General features: G+C 43.6%; 1 protein-coding gene and 1 pseudogene across 2 annotated transcripts; both read right to left on the bottom strand.

Moving 5' to 3' along the window:
- Positions 1 to 6,754: 6,754 nt before the first annotated feature.
- Positions 6,755 to 21,976, bottom strand: EI24 (EI24 autophagy associated transmembrane protein). Of its 2 annotated transcripts, none has more exons than XM_008021391.3 (11): positions 21,867 to 21,976; positions 18,916 to 19,026; positions 16,086 to 16,231; positions 15,151 to 15,211; positions 13,921 to 13,987; positions 13,185 to 13,309; positions 12,375 to 12,494; positions 11,236 to 11,347; positions 10,136 to 10,247; positions 9,032 to 9,106; positions 6,755 to 7,906 (listed from the first exon to the last, which is right to left on the bottom strand). In XM_008021391.3, the coding sequence occupies exons 2-11, from the start codon at positions 18,955 to 18,957 to the stop codon at positions 7,744 to 7,746; spliced, it is 1,023 nt and encodes a 340-aa protein (XP_008019582.1). In that variant the 5' UTR covers positions 18,958 to 19,026; positions 21,867 to 21,976; the 3' UTR covers positions 6,755 to 7,743. The 2 variants fall into 2 exon arrangements, with proteins under 2 accessions (XP_008019582.1, XP_037860940.1); XM_038005012.2 differs by lacking the exon at positions 21,867 to 21,976 and adding an exon at positions 20,525 to 20,541.
- LOC119626691 (U6 spliceosomal RNA) lies at positions 16,687 to 16,786 on the bottom strand (annotated as a pseudogene).
- Positions 21,977 to 23,358: the final 1,382 nt, after the last annotated feature.

Genomic DNA, 23,358 nt, shown 5'->3' with positions numbered 1-23,358 from the left:
GTAATACAAGGTGAAAGGAGAGGAGGGAAGCATTTCAAACGCTTCCTGGTCCAGACTGTTCGTCTTTTGCAGGATGTGCCTGATAGTTGGCTCAAGAGCTTTTACGGTGCTCTGGTAACTGCGATGGACCTGGGAACCTTGGCTGAGTTCACAGCCCCTAGCTTTGTGAAAGGGCGTGCCTAGGCGTAAAGGGGTTGTCGGGGCTAAGCTGGAAGCGTCTCCACTGCCGGCTGAGACAGCCACCGCCACGGAGGCACAGCCCTCCCCAGCAGCAGACGGGCTTCCTCGGGGGACCGAGAGGCAGCCTGGCCATGCTTAGTCCAGCCCTTTGTAAGATACCCGCCAGAGAGCCGCTCTCCCTATTCTAATTTGTCTGTCTTCTCCCGCACCCCACGCGCTCCCCGACCCCCAATAACGTTGCTGAGGGCAGAGAAGGGGACGAAGTTTCAGCGGCAATTCTGTCATCTCAGACTGGCACGTATACACCTTTATCCTCAGGCACTTCTACTCCCTGCGCGCCTTGTGAGCCAAGACTACACCAGAGAGAGTGGGAACGTGCCGCAGCTCTTCCAGCTTGTTGCCCCTGCCGCTCACGCAGCTTCCTATTTACTCTCCCATGAACGGAACCCGCCGCTTATTGAAAGGTCATTATTTAAATCAGTGCTTTAGAATCACATGCATTTTTTTTTAAATTCACATGATGAGGCTCGCCCCAGGACGTTATGATTCAATAGATCTGCTTTTTTTGTTTTGTTTTTAATAGTAAGTGTTCGATGTAATTTTACTTTAACAAAAGGAAACTGAAGCTGAGCCTGAAGGAATTACAGAACTTGAAGTAAATGCTTCTTCAAAATAAGAGTTTTGGTCGGGGGCGGTGGCTCACCCCTGTAATCCCAGCACTTTGGGAGACCGAGGTGGGCGGATCACGAGGTCAGGAGATGGAGACCATCCTGGCCAACATGGCGAAACCCCGTCTCTGCTAAAAATACAAAAATTAGCCGGGCGTGGTGGCGCGTGCCTGTAATCCCAGCTACTCGGGAGGCTGACGGACAATCGCTTGAACCAGGGAGTCGGAGGTTGCAGTGAGCCGAGATCGCGCCACTGCGTTCCAGCCTGGCGACAGAGCTAGACTCCATCTCAAAAAAAAAAAAAAAAAAAAAGAATTTTTTCTCTTAAAAAAAAAAAAAAGGGGCGTGGGGGGCGGGGAATTAAAATTAGAAAGATTGTGTTCAAGTTTTTTTTTTTTTTTTTTTGTAAGTAGTACCCTAAGAATATTAAGACCGGTCGCGGTGGCTCACGCCTGTAATCCCAGCACTTTGGGAGGCCGAGGCAGGTGGATCACCTGAGTCAGGAGTTCCAGAACAGCCTAACCAACATGGTGAAACCCCATTTCTACTAAAAATACAAAAATTAGCTAGCTGGGCGTGATGGCGGGCGCCTGTAATCCCAGCTACTTGGGACGCTGAGGCAGGAGAATCGCTTGAATCCAGGAGGCAGAGGTTGCAGTGAGCCGAGATCGCGCCATTGCACTCCAGCATGGGCAGCAAGAGCGAAACTCCGTCTCAAAAAAAGAAAAAGAATATTAAGATGTTAGAGTTTTTATTAATTTTTTCAAAGTAGGCTGGGCGCGATGGTGGACTCCTGTAATCTCAGCTACTCAGGAGGCTGAGGCAGGAGAATTGCTTCAACCCGGGAGGCAGAGGTTGCAGTGAGCTGAGATCGCGCCATTGCACTCAGCCTGAACAACAGAGCAAGACTCCATCACCAAAAAAAAGAGAAAGTATTAAACATGTTTCTTAAAGAGAATACATTTAAGCTTCCAAGTGATGAAATTAAGTCAACCTTTTCGAAAGTCACAATGTACTGTTAAAGAACAAAGTTTGAAAATCTAAGCCTATTTTTAGGATGAGTCTTTGATACCAGTCCATGAGGAAAGGCTTACTTGTGAATAAAATCAAAGGAAAACAAACTAATAGGAAAATCTTTATAATTATTATAAACAAACCTTGAGGTCCAGGCGTGGTGGCTCAAGATTGTAATCCGAGCACTTTGGGAGGTTGAGGTGAGAAGATGGCTTGAGGCCGGGGATTGGAGACCAGCCTGGGCAACGTGGTGAGATGCAGTGTCTACAAAAAATAATTTTTAAAAATTAGCTGGGCATGGTCGTGCTGGCCTGTAATCCTAACTTCTGAGGAGGTTGAGGCAGGAGGATCGCTTGAGCCCAGAAGTTAGGCAGCAATGAGCTATGATCACACCACTTCACTCCAGCCTGGTCAACAGAGTAAGAAAGACCCTGTCTCTAAAATAAAATAATAAATAGACCAGGGGTGGTTGCTCATACCTACAATCCCAGCATTTTGGGGGGCCGAGGCTGGCAGATCACCTGAGGTCGGGAGTTCAGGACCAGCCTGACCACCATGGAGAAACCCTGTCTACTCAAAATGCAAAAAGCCAGGTGTGGTGGCGCAAGCCTGTGATCCTAGCTACTAGGGAGGCTGAGGCAGGAGAATCTCTTGAACCTGTGAGGCAGAGGTTGGGGTGAGCCAAGATCGCACCATTGCACTCCGGCCTGGGCAACAAGAGTGAAACTTTGTCTCTAAATAAATAAATAAATAAAATAAACCTACAGTTTATACATGAACTATAGTGTATCAGTTAATCCTCCTCCCTCCTGATTTATGAGCCCAAAAGTTTTGAACTGGTTGTTTCAGAAAGCAGTGCTTTTACTATTTCATCAGTTGCTTAAAAGGAATGTTTTGATGTAGAAGTTAGAACTTTTTTGTAGAGCTTTTGGTCTTTCTTAAAGTATCGGTTTATCTTTCTTGTATATTTGATAAACAAAACTGATGCCTTGGTCTCATTTGTAGCACACCAGAGTAATAGTATCTGTGTTCTTGAAGCTGTTCTCTCCAGAACCCATGTTTCTAAGTGTGTGCAAAGTTGTATTACTGGGATTTCCCCTGAGTGCACTTCTGGATTCCACTGTTTTATGTTATTTGGTTGGGTGTTTTGTGTTAATAAGACATCGTTCTTTTTTTTTTTTTCCATAGATTATCATCTGATAAGACATCTTTCTATTTCTTAGATTTATTTTTCACTTTTGATGAGTTTTTTTTTTAAGTAAGTGTTTTAGAAAAGCTGAATGGAAACAAACATTGCCGTTTCGTGTTAGAAAATATCTGTATTTTGTCCTTAATAGCATGGCTAGGTTTAGAATTTTAGGAACAAAATTGGGACCCACCCCCCCCAATTGCACACAGACACAGAAAAGCACACTTTCAAGGCATTGTGACTATATTGTCCGTGATCCACTGTGCCTTAAGAAACCTGATGCCAGTCTGAGTCACATTCCTTTATGGGTAATCTATTTCCCTCTCTGATAAATTGTCTTTCCTTAGAGATTTCATCTATGTGTTTCGTCTTCTTGCATTTTTTTCTGCTTTACATTTGGCAGGCCCTTTCAGTCTGAAAGCTAAAATTTGTACAATCAGTTCAGGAAATGTTCTTTGATTTTATTCATCTCCATTTTTCTATTCTCATTTTCTGAAGTTGCTGTTGGACAAATGTTTTATCTCCTGGTTCTTGGAAGGCTCTCCTGTTCTTAACTTTTTCTTGATCTTTTTGCTGTATGTTCTGGAAGATTTCCTCAATATTATCTTGCAGTTCACTAATTTAGCCTCCTCAGTGTCACTTTTTTTTTTTTTTTTTTTTTCCCTTGAGACAAGGTCTCATTCTGTCACCCAGGCTGGAGTGCAGTGGCACAATTTCAGCCCACTGCAGCCTCAACCTCCTGGGCTCAAAGGATCCTCCTGCCTCAGACCTTGAGTAGCTGGGACTACAGGCGCATGCCACCACGCCCAGCTGATTTTTTGTATTTTTAGTAGAGACGGGGTTTTACCGTGTTAGCTGGGATGGTCTCTATCTCCTGACTTCGTGATCCGCCCACCTCAGCCTCCCAAAGTGCTGGGACTACAGGCTTGAGCCACCGGGCCTGGCCAGTGTCACTTTTATAAGCCATCTCATTTTAAAAAATTTCCATAACTTTTAATTTTCAAGAGCTTTCCTATTCTGTTGTTTTCACAATAATCTGTTCTTACTTTATGAATGCAGTAGCTTCTGAAATCTCTGTGAAAATAGTTATTAGAATTTCTTAAATTACCTTTTGTTTCCACAATTACTTAAATTTCCTCCAGAGCCAGGTGTTGTTATTTGTGTTTTGGAAAAGCTGCTGAGCTGATTGCAATGTTGATTCCTCGTGAAGAGGAATGATTAGAGGAACTTACCTAAATGATTGAATGGTCATTGTTTTTTTTTCTCTAGGTCTCAAAGCACGACAGAACATTTAAATTTGAAATCAGAATGAGTACAAGGAGAGGCTGAACACATGGCCTAATTGCTCATCTTACTCAAAGATTCCCTGAATTCCAGTGTTTTATCCAGCTTTGAGACCTATGGAAAAATAGCTAATCATGTAATTCTTGAAATTTTTGCATATTCATTTGCTTGTCAGTTTCTCTTACTGGACTGTCAGGTCCTAGAAGGCAGTAATCATATCTTTCTGGTTCACCCTTGAGTCCCCAGTCCCTTGCTCAGTACCTGACACAGAAGGTGCTCAAATACTTGTTACATGATTAAGTCATAATTCCCTCACTTGATCCTTCAGTGGTTTTGCAAACTCATTTTAGGTCCATCCAAAATTTGTGCTGGTGTATGGCTCTCATTGTTACAAATGTGTAAATTACACTGACCTGAAGTCAGCCTCCTTTTAACTCCTATAGGTTATACAACTTAGGCAGAATATCGTTTTTTTTTTTTTATTTTGAGATGGAGTCTCACTCTGTTGCCCAGGCTGGAGTGCAGTGGCGCAATCTCGGCTCACTGCAACCTCTGCCTGGCAGGTTCAAGCAATCCTCCTGCCTCAGACTCCTGAGTGGCTGGGACCACAGGCGCGTGCCACCTCGCCCAGCTAATTTTTTGTATTTTAAGAAGAGACGGGGTTTCACCATGTTAGCCAGGATGGCCTCCATCTCCTGACCCCGTGATCCGCCCGCCTCGGTCTCCTAAAGTGCTGAAATTACAGGCATGAGCCACCGCACCCAGCCCAGAATATGTTAATAAAAGGTGGGATGACTGCTAAACTATCTATCCACCCCACTACTGATGAACAGATAACCTTCACCAAAGCAATCTCAATGGAGGTAAACACACATAAAGGAGCATAATGAACGTACTACTGCTATAATCAGAAAATAAAGTAATATTTGTGGGTGGAAAATGAGACAGTGAATAGACAACTGTAGTTGCTTTTTCTCTCATAGATGCTATCCTTTTATTAAGTGCAGAGCAGTTAACACATCTGTACATGAATGTGTCGTTTAAGTTTCTAGCAGACTTAATGTACTCAGATCTAAAGCATCTACTTTCTAATTTTGAGAGTTGCTATAACAGACAACTCAGCTCTATAGATAGAATAAAAAGGGTTGTGTTTTCTATTACATATACCTGTCCAAGCTGTGAAGTCTGTCCCTTAAAAAGTGCTTCTGGGAACAATTCCTCAGATCCTACTGGTTTTGTGATTCAAACTCAACCAAATATTCATTTTTAGTTTTGTGAGCTCCCTTGTTTTTGGTTACTAATTATTAGTCTGCTTCAAACAGGTATTCTGAACTTGGCAAAAATAGAGTCTAGTCTCTTTTTGACCCATTTCCTAGTCACTGCTCTCAGTGACAATACCCTCGTGAAAGGCAAGAAAAATTTACATTGCTTTGTGTTTATAACTCATTTGAGATTGTCACATTTCTCTTATTGCAGATATGCCTAATCTAGCCTTTGTACAAAAGGCTGGACTGCTCAACTATGCTAAAAAACTCTGGAGGTTCCTCACTTCCAGTCATTTAAACTTTTACACATTTTCGATAGCCAGGCACAGTCCTGGGGATAAAAATCATACACCTTCATCCACTCAACTTCCCTGACCCTTTTTTCACCCCCCAAGACAGAGTCTCACTGTCACCCTGGCTGGCGTGCAGTGGTGTGATCTTGGCTTACTGCAACCTCCACCTCCCAGGTTCAAGTGATTCTCCTGCCTCAGCCTCCTGAGTAGCTGGGACTAGAGGCATGTGCCACCATGCCCGGCTAATTTTTGTATTTGGAGGAGAGATGGGGTTTCACCATGTTGGCCAGGCTGGTCTTGAACTCCTAACCTCATGATCCACCCACCTCAGCCTCCCAAAGTACTAGGATTACAGGCGTGAGCCACCATACCTGGCCTAACCTCTTATATATGTAATAGAGACGGGGTTTTACTGTGTTGCCCAGACTGATCTCGAACTCCTGGACTCAAGTGATCCTCCTGCCTTGGCCCCTGCCAAAGTGCTAGAATCCCAGCCATCAGTTACCACGCCTGGCCCCAGCAACAATTTTTAATTCCATATTTTGTCTTGCACATAGTAAAGGTCTCTGTTAACCAGATGTTTACTGGCTTCCCTCGATTAATATTCAATACACCAATATCTAGGAGGGTCTTTCTCACTGCATAAATATACAGTAGCGATGTACATATAGACTTTAGAACAAATAACAATCTGAGTCTTCCACCAAATATAAATGTGATTATAATCATATAATCCAGCCTTTCTCAGGGAACATTTTTCACGGCTAATTCCTCAAAACTACTAAATTATCCAAGACAAAGTCTTATATTCCATGAATACATTTCTCAAGATCATGATTTGCAAATTCAACCATTACACACTTTGTGGGAAACCAGCTCACGTTTAATTGTGACATTTTAAAATTGTACAAGTATTTTGACATCTGCCCCCCACATTTAGTCTCTTAAAATGACAGGAAAACAACCAATCACAGGTTTAATACATTTACCCCTTCAGTTCCTATTTGCAGCACCCAATATTCCTTTGAAATATGAAACAGACCTGGCAGTGGCCAATAGTAAATTTCTGCCCACCGCCTCCCACCCCCAACGGAGTTGAAAAGTTCAGGTTTAGTGTTGTTGCAGTGGCACTTGTCCAGAATTGGTACCTCCCCATAGTTGGGGGACTTTAAATGTACCAGTGAAAATAGCTTTTTCCCCTTCAAGGGGAAGAAAGAAAATCACTCCTCAAAACCCAGCAGAACTGGCTGTGAGGCCTTTCCTCCTATCTCATCTCTTCAGGGTTTTTTTTTTTTTTTTTTTTTGCAGTGGAGTAAGAGAGACCAAAACCTAACCTGAGTTACAAGAAACAAGACAGTAATGGCTATAAAGGGAGTGACCAGGAGCAACTAGGACACTCCTTTACCTCCCATATCCAATGTATGTGCTTCACAGAAAAACAACAAAAATAACAAATCCACAAAATACAACAGCTAGAATTACAAAATCCATTCATCCAAGGGTGGTAGAAGGCAGGATGGAAAGGTGGAAGGATAAATGGCACAGGGAGAAAAACAAAGTATTCAAATCAGTCCAGGCACAGGGACTGGCAAATGCTAGAAAATAGCTGCAGAAAAACTTGTGGTCCTTTCAGACTCACGGTGATGTTAAAAATCCACACACTGGTGTCAGGGAACATTCTCCCTTACGTGCACCAGAGACAAAAATTTCAATTCCTCAGAGAGAAGGGAATATGCAGAGGGCCCTTGGCAGAGTGGGTCCTGCCTTCCCTGGCAGGGGGAGGTGAACAGGGAAAAGAGCTGCCACAGCTTTCTTCCAATCCCGCCCATCCCCTTTGGATGGCAGGCAACTCAGTGGCCTGCAGCAGCCTTCAGTTTGGCAGGTGATGGATGCGGTGAAGGGAACTTCTCTGCAGAAGTGGAGCTGCTCAGGGCCGACTGCAGATAGACTGTCTTGTGGAAGAGTCTGTTGCTTAAGAAGACCACCAAGGAGAAGAGGCGCAACTGGAAGAGACTAAAAGGCAAGAAACTCAACCTGTTAGCTCCCCAGTTACTCAGAATTATTTCTGTTATTTGACAACTTGACATTAAATTTAAAACTACAAAGGGAAAGACAAGACAAATGAAACTTGATCAAGGAAATACAGATACTAGATACACGGATGGAACAAGCAACTAAAGAATGCATTGGAGCCGGGCGTGGTGTCTCATACCTGTAATCCCAGCACTTTGGGAGGCTGAAGCAGGTGGATCACTTGAGAAAAAAATTAGCAGGGCATGGTAGCATGCACCTGCAATCCCAGTTACCCAGGAGGCTGAGGCAGGAGAATCGCTTGAACCTGGTAGGTGGAGGTTGCAGTGAGCCAAGATCGCGCCACTGCACTCCAGCTTGGGCGACAGAGCGAGACTCCGTCTCAAAAAAAATAATGCACTGGGCCCTGCTGCTGCCATGAATGTAATGCAGTCACCAGCGATGAAGTATTATGGCTCTTACAGGAAATAGTTATACTTTAGATTAATTCTGATTTGAGAAGTACTTTTCTATGGCTCACTTCGGGGTACAGGCTTCAAGCTATGTCTGAAGGTGTCATATGCTATCTGTGGTTGCAGGAAGAAGAGTTTCAAAACAAAGTCAAATATTCCTCTTAAGATAAACAGTGAGCTCTGCTGTATAGCAAGAGCATACAAAAACCCAAAGCAGACTAAGTCTCTAACACAAGTATCCACACTGACTTAACCAAAATTGATCAAAGATTGATTGAGCTTTTCTTTGAAGTGATAAAACTTTTAGAATGCTATTGTTATTATTGCTAAAAACTTATTTTAAGGTATATTTTACTAGTGTTATCAATAAACTCATGTGGCCAGGTCATACGGCCCTCTACTTGAATATGTATAATGAGGTCAATTTTGGAAGTATATATATATATATACACACACACACACACACACACACACTTATGTGCATATATGCATGGAGAAAAGTGTGGGTTATATACCAGAAGTGTTTCTGTCTCATTAAACCTTACATTAAGATTTTCCTACAATGTGAGAATTTTTTTTTGAAAGCCTCACTGACTGTGGTGTTACAGCCCCAATCCTTTACACTGCAAAAACTTCATCACTGGCTAATACTTACTACGCTTTGCCAGGGGTCTTTGCTTCATTGGCGCTGATAATGAATAAAGGAAAGAGGATAGAGAAAAGGCAGCCACTGTTAAAAAAAAAAAAAAAAAAAAAAGAAATAATTAGTCACCTTCATAACAGCCATGACTTTGAAAAAGACAGAAGCTCCAAGTTCTTTTGCTTCCAGTGTAAATATTATGGCTTGATGAAACCTCAATATTTCAAACTTTTTTTTTCTTTTTTTGAGACGGAGTCTCATTCTTGTCACCCAGGCTGGAGTGCAGTGGCAAGATCTGAACTCACCGCAACCTCCGCCTCCTGTGTTCAAGCGATTCTCCTGCCTCAGTCTCCCAAGTAGCTGGGATTACAAGTGTGCGCCACCATGCCCGGCTAACTTTTGTATTTTCAGCAGAGACAGGGTTTCACCATGTTGGCCAGGCTGGTCTCGAACTCCTGACCTCAGGTGATCTGCCCACCTCCGCTTCCCAAAGTGCTGGAATTACAGGCGTGAGCCGTGGCGCCCAGCCCATCAAACACATCTTTCAAAAAGAACAAGAAGATTTTTCTAAGCACTGGGCATGTTTAATATTGCTGCAGGGCCGGGCGTGGTAACTCATGCCTATAATCTGAACACTTTGGGAGGTCAAAGTGGGTGGATCACTTGAGGTCAGGAGTTCGAGACCAGCCTGGCCGAAATAGTGAAACCCCATCGCTACTAAAAACACAAAAATTAGCCAGGCGTGATGGTGGGTGCCTGTAATCCCAGCTACTTGGGAGGCTAAGGCAGGAGAACCAGTTGAATCCGGGAGGCGGAGGTTGCAGTGAGCTGAGATTGCGCCACTGCACTCCAGCCTGGGTGACAGAGTGAGACTTTGTCTCAAAAAAAAGAAAAAAGAAAAATTGCTCCAGGAGGCAACATAGAAAAATAATATGGGATAATGGGATATAGGGACATTCAGACTAGATATTTATGCTAACAAATGTAGAAACACCCTGCAGGTTTCCTGACGGACAAATGACAGTGTGGAATGCAAAACAGAACCAAGCAAGCAAAAGGTACTGACTTCATGAATTTTTATTTTTACTAGTCTCCTTCAAATCCCTCTAGCCAAATTACCTGATAATATATGAGGACTGCATTGCTGTGAGAAAAGCCAAGGGCAAACCAAACCCAAAGTAGTAAGGCCAATTCCTTTCTATGTTAGACAACCGCTGGTGCATTTCAATTCCTAAAACAAGAAAGCCAATACAATTAGATATTCTATTTCCTTTTAGTCAAGTGACTAAATAACTATGGTAGACAAACCATGAGCTTTAGGTACAGATTTATTATTATTATTATTTGAGATGGAGTCTTGCTTTGATGCCCAGGTGGGAGTGCAGTGGTGCAATCTCAGCTCACTGCAACCTCCACCTCCAGATTTCAAACGATTCTCCCACTTCAGCCTCCCGAGTAGCTGGGACTACAGGTGCCCGCCACCTCGCCTGGCTAATTTTTGTATTTTTAGTAGAGACAGGGTTTCGCCATATTGGCCAGGCTGGTCTTGAACTCCTGACCTCAGGCAATCCACCTGCCTCGGCCTCCCAAAGTGTTGGGATTACAGGTGTGAGCCACCACACCCAGCCTAGGTACAGATTTAGAACAGAGCTACAGCATATAAATTAGAAGTGTACAAATCCGATATAAAGCATGCAAAGTTTTTTAGAATTCCATAATCATAACTTCAAAGCTGACAGGCTAAGTGAATTAAGAATTTCAGCACCAGCATCCTTTGTCAGGATTAGTCTGGAACTAAACAAGATAGCAAATCAAAAGGATGCCATTCTGTAAGTATCAGTTAACCTCTTTCAACCACGCACACCCTGGTAAATACTTGAAGGTCTTTCTAAAACAACCCCAAAAGGATCCAGAAGCTGACATCACTTTGATTTCTCTAATTTAGAGCAACTCGTGCTCATTTATGCCATCTTACAACCCAGTCAGAGATATACCACGTTAAGCATCAAAAAGATAATGCTATACTACCACATCCCCCAGCCTCAAAGTTGAGAGTTAAACCCACGAAGCCGAAGGTAAGCTCCCTCTTGCCAATGAGGCTGCTTCCCTCAAAGGAAGGTTTGCTAAGAGTCTGACTATTGAGTAGTTTAAGAAGTCTGCTTAGCAGTAGCATTTTCAAACTAGGCCTCCATTTTCTGGACTTCTTTAGATGAACTTACCTTTATTGAACCAACGATATTCAAAGCAGTACAGTGAGTAGAGAAGGGACATATGCAGGAGACTAACCAGCTGACCGACAAGATGGATGGGAAAGAGACTCACAAACATTCCCTGAAGAACAAATATGGAAAATCTTAATCCCAAGCCTCAGAAACCTAGCACCATTCACCTGCCACTCTCCAATCATCACTGTCTAAGACAGCTTCCTAGCTGCCTCTCAAGTTTGTAAAAGGCCGGGTGCAGGGTGGGCACAGTGACTCATTCCTGTAATCCCAACAGTTTGGGAGGATGAGGCGGGAGGATCTCTTGAGGCCAGGAGTTCAAGACCAGACTGGGCAACATACTGAGACCCTGACTCTACAACAAAATTTTTAAAATAAGCTGGGCATGATGGCATGTGCCTGTAGTCCCAGCTACTCAGGAGGCTAAGGCAGGAGGATTGCTTGAGCCCAGAGTTTGAGGCTGCAGTGAGGTATGATTGTGTCACTGTACTCCAGCCTAGGTGATAAAATAAGACCCTGTCTTTTCTTTTTCTTTTTTTTTTTTTTTTGAGACAGCTTTGCTCCTGTTGCCCAGGCTGGAGTGCAATGACACGATCTTGGCTCACTACAATCTCTGCCTCCTGGGTTCAACTGATTCTCCTGCCTCAGTCTCCAGAGTAGCTGGGATTACAGGCATGTGCCACTACACGCAGTTAATTTTTGTATTTTAGAGATGGGGTTACACCATGTTGGCCAGGCTGGTCTCAAACACCTGACCCTAGGTGATCCACCTGCCTTGGCCTCCTAAAGTGCTGGGATTACAGGCATGAACCACCATGCCCAGCCGACCATGTCTCTTTAAAAAAAAGTTAGGCATAACTATAAAAAGAAAAAAACAGTTTCCACCTGGCAGGACTGGAGAATAACCAGAGTAGCAGAAAAGGGCAGGTAAATTCATGTTTCTTATAATTTTATAATGTAATTTAAAAATTCTCATTTCTGTGAAAAAAAAAAAAAGATTTAAAAATCATTACCTCCCACCAGCATATATATAATACTCTGCATAAATATAATACTCTGTCTTTGTGAAGCTCCCACTAGTGAAACAGTTTTTCTTTTTAATAAAGCTGCCCATATGCCCAGAAGGTCAGTCTCACCTGAATGAGGAAAAGAGCCTGCAGCAAAAGGTTGAAGAGCATGTCAGCAATTATTTTGCTGACACTAGGGAATGGGTGAGGCTTCCTCCCTGATACCTCAAATGCCAGGTCAGCTATATCCTGTAACAGAGAAAGTATACCAAAACATGAATTAAATGGCCTTGATATACATCCCCAAAGCTAAGGCCACTGGTCTGCCACTAGAGATGCCAGTTAAGAAAAGGCTTATTTAAAAATAAGCTGGGTGTGATGGCATGTGCCTATAGTCCCAGCTACTCAGGAGGGTAAGGTAGGAGAATTGCTGCCTTATGCGGTGGCTCACGCCTATAATCCCAGCACTTTGGGAGGCCAAGGTGGGCAGATAGGGAGGTCAGGAGTTTGAGACCAGCCTGGCCAACATGGTGAAACTCTGTCACTAACAAAAATATAAAAAAAATTAGCCAGGCATGGTGGCGCGTGCCTGTAGTCCCAGCTACTCGGGAGGCTGCAACAGGAGAACTGCTTGAACCCGGGAGGCAGAGGTTGCAGTAAGCCAAGATCCCACCACTGCACTCCAGCCTGGGCGACAAGAGACTCTGTCTCAAAAAAAAAAAAAAAAAAAAAAGAGGCACCAGACATCTGCCAATGAGATGCTGAGACAATAATTCCATTCTATAAGAACACAAAGATCACCTACTGGCTGCTTGGCTAAGAAACATTAAGGCTGAAAAACAGGTCCCCCTACATGCCCACTAACTTCACAGGCTGAAACTTGTCACCTGTCAACCAATCATGCTGCGGGACCCAGACTCCATTCTGCCTTGGACCTACCTGAAACCAAATGGCATTCACCACTTTGCTAAGCACAAACAAGGGGAGCACCCAAAGAGCACTGAAAATTGACGTGAGGAAGAATTCCAGCCACGACCAAACATCTCCATGTAGTGATGGGTCACCTAAGAAAGAGAAAACGAGTTATCAGAAATGGAGAAATGGAAACACAGAAGACCAAATGCGGAACCCCCATCTCGTGACTATTCTCTGTCTCCTCCTGGATCTTTCTAGTTCTTGCCAGCACATCACTATACCTATCTCAATGAGTCTAACTCATAAAAGACACACCACATTCTAGCCACAATTCCAGTTCAAAGAAACCATAGATATGTGCTGCTTATGTTGACACAAATCTGCTTACATGATGGTAACGAGATGCCACGGTGATTACCAGTACACTATTTGCAGGGTACCATCTGGGTTTCAATCTCAGCTCTGCCACTTACTAATGGTTTAACCTAGGTAACTTCCATTTCCTCATTCATAATGGATAGAATAACAGTATCCATCATAAAGGGCTGCTTAAAGACCTGAGTTAAAAAACAGCGAACACTCTCATCTGAAGGCCCTAGGAGAATAACTAAATGTACATTTTTAAAAAGAATAAAACAACAAAAAGGAAAATAAACAGTGAAAGCTCCTGGTACACAGGAAATGTTCAGTAAACTGAGGGAGACTGAAACATCATCTCCTACTCCGTCCCCAACAGTAAAGGAGCGGGGTATATACTTACCGATAATTCGGGCTGTTACTGACTGAAGCACAGGAATAAATACTCGATAAAACAAGAGGAGACTGAACTAAAGAAAAGAAGCAACAAGGCAAACATCAAAATCCAGTCTTTAAAACAGGAGCTTCAAGTTTTAGTGTAATGATTTCATAGATGGGAGTGCCTTTTATAAATCAGGAGGCCTAGGCCAGGTGCGGTGGCTCACTTTGGGAGGCCGAGGCAGGCGGATCACTTGAGGTCAGTTCGAGACCAGCCTGGCCAACATGGTGAAACCCCGTCTCTACTAAAATTACAACAATTGATCGGGTGTGGTGGTGCACACCTGTAATCCCAGCTACTGGGGAGGCTGAGGCAGGAGAATCGCTTGAACCTGGGACGCAGAGGTTGCAGTGAGCCAAGATTATGACACTGCACTCCAGCCTGAGCAACAGAGTGAGACTCCATCTCAAAACAATAAAAAAATAAATCAGGAGGCCTGAAAAAGCATCAAAATTGGATCTATTTCTGTTTCCCAACACTCCAATTGAGATACAAACTTGACACTACCTATAAAACAATGAAACTTTTGGGGGCATAGAGGAACATTTAAAGTAGTATTCAGGCCAAAATACAGGCATGTACTAAGTACACAGGAATACATATTAATTAAATTTAAAGCTAACATCTGAAAACATCTGTGAATTGTTTAGATTAAGATGTGATGAATTACTCTAAATTCTAAGTCAAAAGAAATATTTATCCATTCTTCAAAGTACCCAAATTTCAGTTAAGCCTGCACTGGGGTTCTCAGTTAATAGTAGGCAATCTTTTCTGCTATAGGTTTCAATGCAAATTAGTTGTTGTTGATCGCCATAAGCAGAAGCAGGGAGAACCTTGTTCTTGTCTAGCCGTATCTGCCCTTCCCCTGATTCCCCATAGTTGCTGTTAGCATTTTAAAATGTCTAGACAGTGTCAAGAGAAACTGCTACCTATAACACTTGTGAATGAGTCATTTTAGAAACAAAAATACAAGTGTATATTCAGGGCTAACTGTGACATTTGCTTACATACAAGTGTGCTTTCTCGAGTGGGAATAAAATCACTGCAGATGCACAGACTCCTGAGTTATATTCCTAAGTGTACATCAGCAGATGAAAGCTATTTGTCTTAGTGTTTCAAGAAAACAGTTCATAGCTATCAACCCAGCAACAATCTGAAGATGCTTGTAAGGCCCCTGGAATTTAAAGAACTTACCCAGAACACTCCACCATTCCAAGCACAACACTGGAAAATTCTACTAACAATACGTGGCTCACTGGAAAAGATCACATGTATTTAGTTTATAAGGCATAAGTTATTTCCTAATTGTCATTCAGTAGTTTGTTTTATATCTTTTGTGGGTACTGTATTATTTTTCAGTACCTCATGTTCTCCCAATGTTCTAATGTCAGTCAATGAGAAAAGAATAAAAAAATGGTCAAGTGCAGTGGCTCATGGCTGTAATCCTAACACTTTGGGAGGCAGAGGTAGGCGGATCAGCTGAGGTCAGGAGTTCGAGACCAGCCTGGCCAACATGGTGAAACCCTGTCTCCACTAAAAAATACAAAAAATTAGCCAGGTGTGGTGGTGTGCACCTGTATTTCCAGCTAGCTGGGAGACTGAGGCAGGAGAATTGCTTGGACCTGGGAGGCAGAGGCTGCAGTAAGCTGAGATTGCACCACAGCACTCCAGCTTGGGTGACAGGGCAAGACTCTGTCTCCAAAGAAAGATATATATGTACATATATATATACACACACACACCTATATAATATATATATATATTTCTGGGAAACCAGCTTTTAAAAGAAAAATAATTTAAAGTCTGATGTTGGAAAAGATTAAAAGAGAAAGTGTGGGGCTGGGGTTCTTCTATTAATACATAAATCCACACAAGCTTCCCTAGAAGTATCTATCAAACCAAATAATATTTTTTGGTTCTCTATTCAGCATTCTGATTTAACACCATGACATTTTTAGCAAGGATGATTGTTAGACCCTAGTTTAAGTCAATGTTGGGGTGGGGGGGAATCACTTGCAACATTTTTCTGGGGAAAAGCACAAAAGAAATGACGTAGTACGGAAACATTGAGTCACTATGTAGCGTCTTCCCTCCCTTGGACATTTTGGTATCAGGCATGCACTCCTTACCTCTCTTGCTTCCGCTCTATACTCTGGGCTCTTCTCTGTGCCAAGACACTACTTGCCCTTCTTCGACGTTGCTCCTCTCTCTTTTGCTGGATTCGAGCATCTAGCTTTGAGATGGTACAAATACCCCAGATGGAGTCTTTGATTCCCTATAGAAAAGGATATCATTATCATTATCATTATTATTATTATTATTTGAGACAGGGTCTTGCTCTGTCACCCAGGCTACAGTGCAGTGACTCAATCATAGCTCACTGCAGCCTCCAACTCCTGGGTTCAAACGATCCTCCTGCCTCAGTCTCCCAAGGAGCTATGAATACAGATGTGCGCCACCACACCTGGCTTTTAAATTTTTCTTCTGTAGCGATGGTGGTCTCATCATGTTGATCAGGCTGGTTTCATACTCCTGGCCTCAAGCAATCCTCCTGCCTCAGCCTCCCAAAGGCTAAGAATTCACTCATGCATCCGCTTCCCACCCATGTACTGAGTATCTTCAATAAGCTGTATATTGTCATATAGAAGTGTTCAAGAAGCTTATAACTTAGTAGGAGAAGCACACAAGTAAACCAAAAAATTACATTGAAGGTTTTTTTAAAAAATGTTTTTAAATATGAAACATTTCATGAATTTGTGTGTTGTGCACAGGAGCCACGCTAATCTCTGTATTGTTCCAATTTTAGTACATGTGCTGCAGAAGCAAGCACACATAGTTTAATAAGTGCCACAACAGATATATGGCCCAAGTAGAGTGTTAGCACTGGGGCATTCAACTTCATGAGAAGGCAGAAAAAGTTATTCTGGAAGCAATGGCCAAGCTGGATTTAAGAACGGATAGCATTCTCGCCTACTGTTATCAGACAAAACGAATTTTAGAAATAATAGCTGGAATACAGAGAAATGGGCAAGTTGATGTATTATCTGTTGACAGGAGCATAAATTGGCACAGTGTGCCTTTGATCTTTTTTGTCTGAGTAATTTTTACTCCTGATTTTGCTTTTAACTCAGGAAACTCCAACTAAGATAATTAAGTTCAAATGGCTGAGGGCCTAGGACATCCTAGGATGATAGGATCCCCACCTCTAAGACATCTACAGTCCAGTGGGGCAGAGAAACATGTAAATAGCACACTGTAGAACCAACACAGGGTTGATTTTTTTTTTTAAACAGAGTCTTGCTCTGTCGCCCAGGCTGGAGTGCAGTGGCATGATCTCGGCTCATTGCAACCTCCACCTCCTAGGTTCAAGCGATTCTCCTGCCTCAGCCTCCTGAGTAGCTGGGATTACAGGCATGTGCCACCATGCCTGGCTAAATTTTTTTTGTATTTTTAGTAGAGAGGGGGTTTTGCTATGTTGTCTAGGCTGGGAGGGTTGAAATTTTATAGCCCATAAATGGCAAGACAACAAGATGTTAAAAGTAGATCATATGCTGCTGGGCATGGTGGCTCACACCTGTAATCCTAGCACTTTGGGAGGCTGAGGCGGGCAGATCACCTGAGGTCAGGAGTTCAAGACCAGCCTGGCCAACATGGTGAAACCCCATCTCTACTAAAAATACAAAAATTAGCCAGATGTGGTGATGTGTGCCTGTAATCCCAGCCACCTGGGAGGCTGAGGCAGGAGAATTGCTAGAACCCAAGAAGTGGAGGTTGCAGTGAGCTGAGACTGTACCACTGCACTCCAGCCTGGGCGACACAGTGAGACTCTGTCTTAAAAAAAAAAATAGTACATCATATGCATAAAGTCTTTTTAGACCTTGTAGGATACTCTTTCAATCCTCTCTTTTTTACTCAAAAGTAATAACCTTTTTACTTTCTTGCCCTGCTAGAGTGCACTGGTACCATCATAGCTCACTGCTGCCTCATACTCCTGGATTCAAGCAGTCCTCCCTCCTTGGTCTCCCAAAGTGCTGAGATTACAGGTGTCAGCCACTTCCCCGGGCCATAAAGGTAACCTTTTAAACTCTCTCACTAAAGAATGAACCTCCCCACTCCAAGAATTGGCCTCTCTCATGCTAGTGGATATATAAGAGGGGGTTACAACTGGGACATTATTAGGCTTCAGACATACATTAAAAGTAGCAGACTTTTGTGCTATTGGTAATTTGGATGATTGAGTCCTAACCAGATCTTTATAGGGCATTTTCCTAGAGTATCCCCCTCACCTGCACAGTTTGTAGAATGGGGAGAAAAAAGGTTCCGGCTGGGTGAGTGGCTCACGCCTTTAATCCCAGCACTTTGGGAGGACAAGGTAGGCAGATCACTTGAGCCCAGGAGTTTGGGACCAGCCTGGGCAACATGCCAAAACCCCATCTCTACTTTAAAAATTTTTTAAATATACGAAAAATTTGGGGAAAAAAAAAAAAGGTTCTCTAATTTAAATTTGAATTAATTAGTTTAGGTGATAGTACTGTATCAATGTTCATTTCTTAGTTTCGGCAAATGTACCATGGTTATATGTTAACATTAAGGGAAGCTGATGAAGGATATACAGGAACTCTCTGTACTACCTTGTAACTTTTCTGTAAATCTAAACACATTCCAAAATAAAAAGTTTAAAAAAAAAAAAAAAAAAAAGCTCTGAGGCCAAGGTGACCAGGGTTCCAACTCAATACTGGAGACATCCACTGAGGAGGTCTTCCAAGCACCTGCAAGAGTGTCTACAAGATGTAGAACAATACCTATCTCTTGAGTAGTGTGGTCTAGAATAATAACCTGTATGTAAAGAGCCCAAGAAATATGATAAAAGTTCCAAAAACCCTACAGGATTTCCTAGATGGTTCCTTCAGCAAAATAAAAAGGCCAAGAGATGAATTCCTATAAACAAGATGTACTCACTCTGGCAAGGTCCTGGAGAAAGGTTTTGACACTGTCAGCCATTCTTCACCACCAAACTATCAACTACACAGAGGAGAGAGAAGTGTCCCCAAATCTCTCATCATGAAGGATCTGGAAACAGATGGAACATAATGGGGGCAAAATATTTATTTTAAAGATAAGTTACTTCCTGCACATTTCCACATGATGACCTCACATACTTGTAGCTCTACAGAGTGAATCAAGTGAAGCTATTCGTGTACAGCTGAAACCTAAAATCCCTAATTTTTTTCTAAACCACTCACTACCCTTTCATTTTTACAAGCGGTTTTACAGTTTACACCGTTTCATTTTTACATTTTACATTTTTACAATGTGCTCTTCACCAGTAACCTCTGAACCTCAATGCCCCTAACTATCCCTCCTACACATTCTAAGCACTTTTGAGGGTTTGGAGATGGACGATAATTACATTTCAGTATCTTAAGCAATTTTTATGTTTGCTGGATACCTTCAAATACTTGAATGAAAATACAAGAGTAAGATAAAAGTTCTTACAAACATTACTACATACGTGCTTCAGTCATACAGAGCCCTCGGGCACACAGTAAGGTTTAAGGTATGACATGAAATTGGCTACCAAAACCTCCAAATAGGTCTTTTTAATGGTCTTTTTGTTTTGGTTTGGTTTGGTTTTGAGACAGTCTCGCTCTTGTTGCCCAGGCTGGAGTGCAACACTCGGCTCGGTTCACTGCAACTTCCACCTCTCGGGTTCAAGAGATTCTCTTGCCTCAGCCTTCCGAGTAGCTGAGATTACAGGCACCTGCCACTACGTCTGGTTACTTTTTTGTATTTTTAGTAGAGATGGGGTTTCACCATGTTGGCCAGGCTGATCTCGAACTCCTGATCTCAGGTGATCCACCCATCTCAGCCTCCCAAAGTGCTAGGATTACAGGCATGAGTCACCATGCCCAGCTGGTCTTTTCTATGTTTTCTAATTTTAAATATATACAGATATAATTTTAATAAACATGCAATAAATAGTGGAATTTAAACTAGGCCTCAAAAAAGTTCATATGTATTAACAGTCTTTAAAACAGTAAGGCTTTCCCATTTTATTTCTCAGGTGAATGGGGTATCTAGTTTCAAAAATTAAGAACTTGAGAGTTCATGTGTATAAATTTAATATACTATTCTCTCATTTAATCTATGGTGACTTCTAAGATGAATAGAAAACCCACTTTCATGCATTTTTTAAGAACTTGATATTCTAAAGTTCTCAACACTCACTAAACCAAGTTGCAATATTCTCAGTTTAAGAGGTATGACCATAATACAAAGACAGAATTTCACAAGCAGCTTGTACAAACCTTAAATTTCAAAATATAAGCACACTTTCCCCGACCTTTAACCACTTCACCAAACTGCTCCTCATTGACCCAACTGGACTAATGCCATTCAGAACTGGAAGAGCAGGGGATATGGCAGTAGGAAGGCAATTTGCCCAACACTGTATATACCCTCTGCTCCTTAGGTCAAATCCTATACAGATGGGCTCACTTCGGAAAGAAGTCTCTAGGGTAAGAAACTTCTGTTAATACTCCCACTATTCCCTCCTGAAAACAAATACCTCAGAGTTCCAATCGCGGAGGTACAGCCATACAGACGTGTTCTCAGGGTTGAGGTGAGGGCGGCTGAGCTAGATGACTAGCAAATGCTCAGTGATATGCACGACACTAGTTTGTAAAGACTCACAGATCCACTCCCTTAACCTGCCACTTGCTCATCTGGGTACTAAACTTCTTCATAGGTTTCTTGCATCTAATAGGGCACAACAGCATGAAAAACACTTTAAAATTCTATATAAACACAACTGCACTAAAGTGAGCCAGCTGGGAGGTTAAGGAAGCCCATTACTTGGCTTGGATTTCTCACAGGGAACCTGAAACATTCTGCCTCAGTCCACAACAGCTGTGTCATTTGATCCCTGGCCAGCTAACACCTGGTTTCTGCATGTACCAAGTGGCAGGACACCTCCTGACTAAGAGTGGCCTATGAAGGGTAATTCACTTCACTTTTATAGTTAGATCCTAACATCCTTCCTACAGGAATTATTTGGTGAATTACCCAGTCTGACAAAAAGTGAGGCATGGGGAAAAATAACTTGCCACAATTTGAGATCACACACAGAGACTGAATGACACAGGGGGAATCCTACAGCTGAGCTAGACAGATGAAGATGAATCTGGTTCATTTAACAGGTGAGAGAACCGAGTCTCAGGAGTTAATTGACTTGCCCAGACTGACAGCAAATGAATGGTAGCTACAGTGAACCTCAGAACCCGGTGTCCTAATGTTACCTCGGTCGACTTGTTTTTAAGCTTTGCAATTTTTTTTTTTTTTTTTTTTTTAACACGAGCATCCCATGGACAAATAACCTCTCAAACCTGGAAATACAAATGACATTAAATTCCTAACACTCATTAAAAGCTAATAAGCATCTGCTGAGGCACAGTCCTGCACTTTTATTTGTAAGTCACTAAACCCAAGTCTCGGCAAGCAGGAGGCTGTCGCAGCCCACTCCAGGTACAGGGAAGGTAAGCATCCTCACTTCCCACGGGGCTCCACGGGCTGCCTCTGAGTCCACGGGTCCATTCGGGCCCATCTCCCCACAGCTCCTAGGCAATTCGGCTGAAAACTGGTCTCCCTCCTTAGGCACAACTGTGCACGAGGTGCGGACCACGCACACCTCCGGTCACACAAGGAGCTAAAGATAGCCGCGCCCCACCTGGAGCAGCCTCGCCCGGGGATGTGCCCGGTCCCGTCCTGCTCCCTCCGGCCCCTTCCCGCAAGGGGTCCTCGCGGGTAGCCCCACCAACCCACGCTGGGGCCCTGCCTGCCCTCCCGACCTCTGCCACTCAGATGGGCGGCACGGCGGTCCCGAGGACTGGCTTGGCTGATGCCGCACCTACCCGCAGCTCCGCCGCCGCGGCTCCGGCCCGGCCCCTCGCCCACCGCGGGCCCGCTCCGCCGGGGCGCTTCCAGGGCCGGGGCCGCTGCGCCCGCACTGGGCATGCCCGGGCCGCACGGGGCCGCTGGGAAGTCGGGCGGGCGCGAAGAACCAGCCGGCGCGACGAGGCGGGGCCCAGAGTTGATGGGCGGGCCGCGCGGAGCGACGGAGACTGGGAAATGTAGTCAGTCTGGGGTCGCGCCTCGCGCTGCGTGCGGGGTCGCCCGGCTCCCAGCTCCGCCTGGCGGCGGAGAGGACCCCTCACCCCTCCCGGTCGCCTCCTCCCCGATCCCGTTCTCACAGATCTCTCCTGTTCTTTGCCCTCCCCCATTGACTCCACAGCGCTGCTTGCGTTTCTAAAATCCTGTGAAATACTAGTAACAGGAGCGCAATAAAATACAGAGGGCACCTTGGTTTATTTGATTGCAGATTTTCTGTAAAGTTTACTAAGAAATGACGGGTTTAAATCAAGCTTCACTCACAATGATCCGGGATAGGACAAGCTCCCATCCAATTCGGCTGCATTATGTGTGTGTAATCTGATGGCAAAGGAGTGGTTGAGATGAAACGAGGTAGAGAATCACTGCTCTCATCTCCATCCCACAAGTCCAGTTCTACCGCAGGAAGGGCAGTTTCTTGGCATGGAACTGGAAAGGAGGCAAAGTTTTACCTCTCCGCTTTTAGGGGTTCTCCTCTGGGCCTGAGCATTAAACTGACGTAAGATAGATTAACAAGAGAAAAACCGTGAGGAAAAACTCAAACCGTTTTTCCTCTGCTCTCATACCAACATCATCAACACAGAAGAGTTCTGTGATCAAATGTGTGGGGTTTTTTCCCCACACCCCAAGCAGGAGACACCAGCTGGGTGTGCCCTAATTCAAGTCCATTGTGATGTATTCTCTGGAGATAGCCTCAGATCCTGCACTTTGAAGGCTCAGTCCCAAGACTACTCTCCCCTTCAGACACCAGTCATAAGTTCAGGTACCCTGAGCTTCTGACCAACAGGTTTCAAGCTGGGGCTCCAACCATCCACCCTTTGTGTTTCATTAATTTGCTAGAGTGGCTCACAGTACTCAGGGAAATACTTACCTTTCCTGGCTTATTAGAAAGGATCTTAAAAAGGGTATAGATGAAAAGATGCATAGGATCAGTTGTATGAGAAGAGGCAGGAGTCTTCTTCGATGCTCTCCTCCCACACTCCACGCTCCAGGAATGTCTTTGTGTTAAGTTATCCCTCCAAATCCTGTCCTTTTGGATTTTTGTGGAGGATTCATTAAATAAGTACGATTGACTAAACAATTGGCCATTGGTGATCCATTTGAGATTCAGCCCCTTTCCCCTCCCAGCGATGGGGGATAAGGATGAAAGTCCCGCCCTGTCCGGAAGTTATCAATTTTTTTTTTTTTTTTTTTTTTTAGAAGGAGCCTTGCCCGGTTGCCCAGGCTAGAGTGCTG

Source organism: Chlorocebus sabaeus, chromosome 1 (assembly GCF_047675955.1).
Source record: "Chlorocebus sabaeus isolate Y175 chromosome 1, mChlSab1.0.hap1, whole genome shotgun sequence".
NCBI lineage: Eukaryota > Metazoa > Chordata > Mammalia > Primates > Cercopithecidae > Chlorocebus > Chlorocebus sabaeus.
Note: the sequence above shows the minus strand (reverse complement) of the source record. Positions and strands in the feature narration are given on the sequence as shown.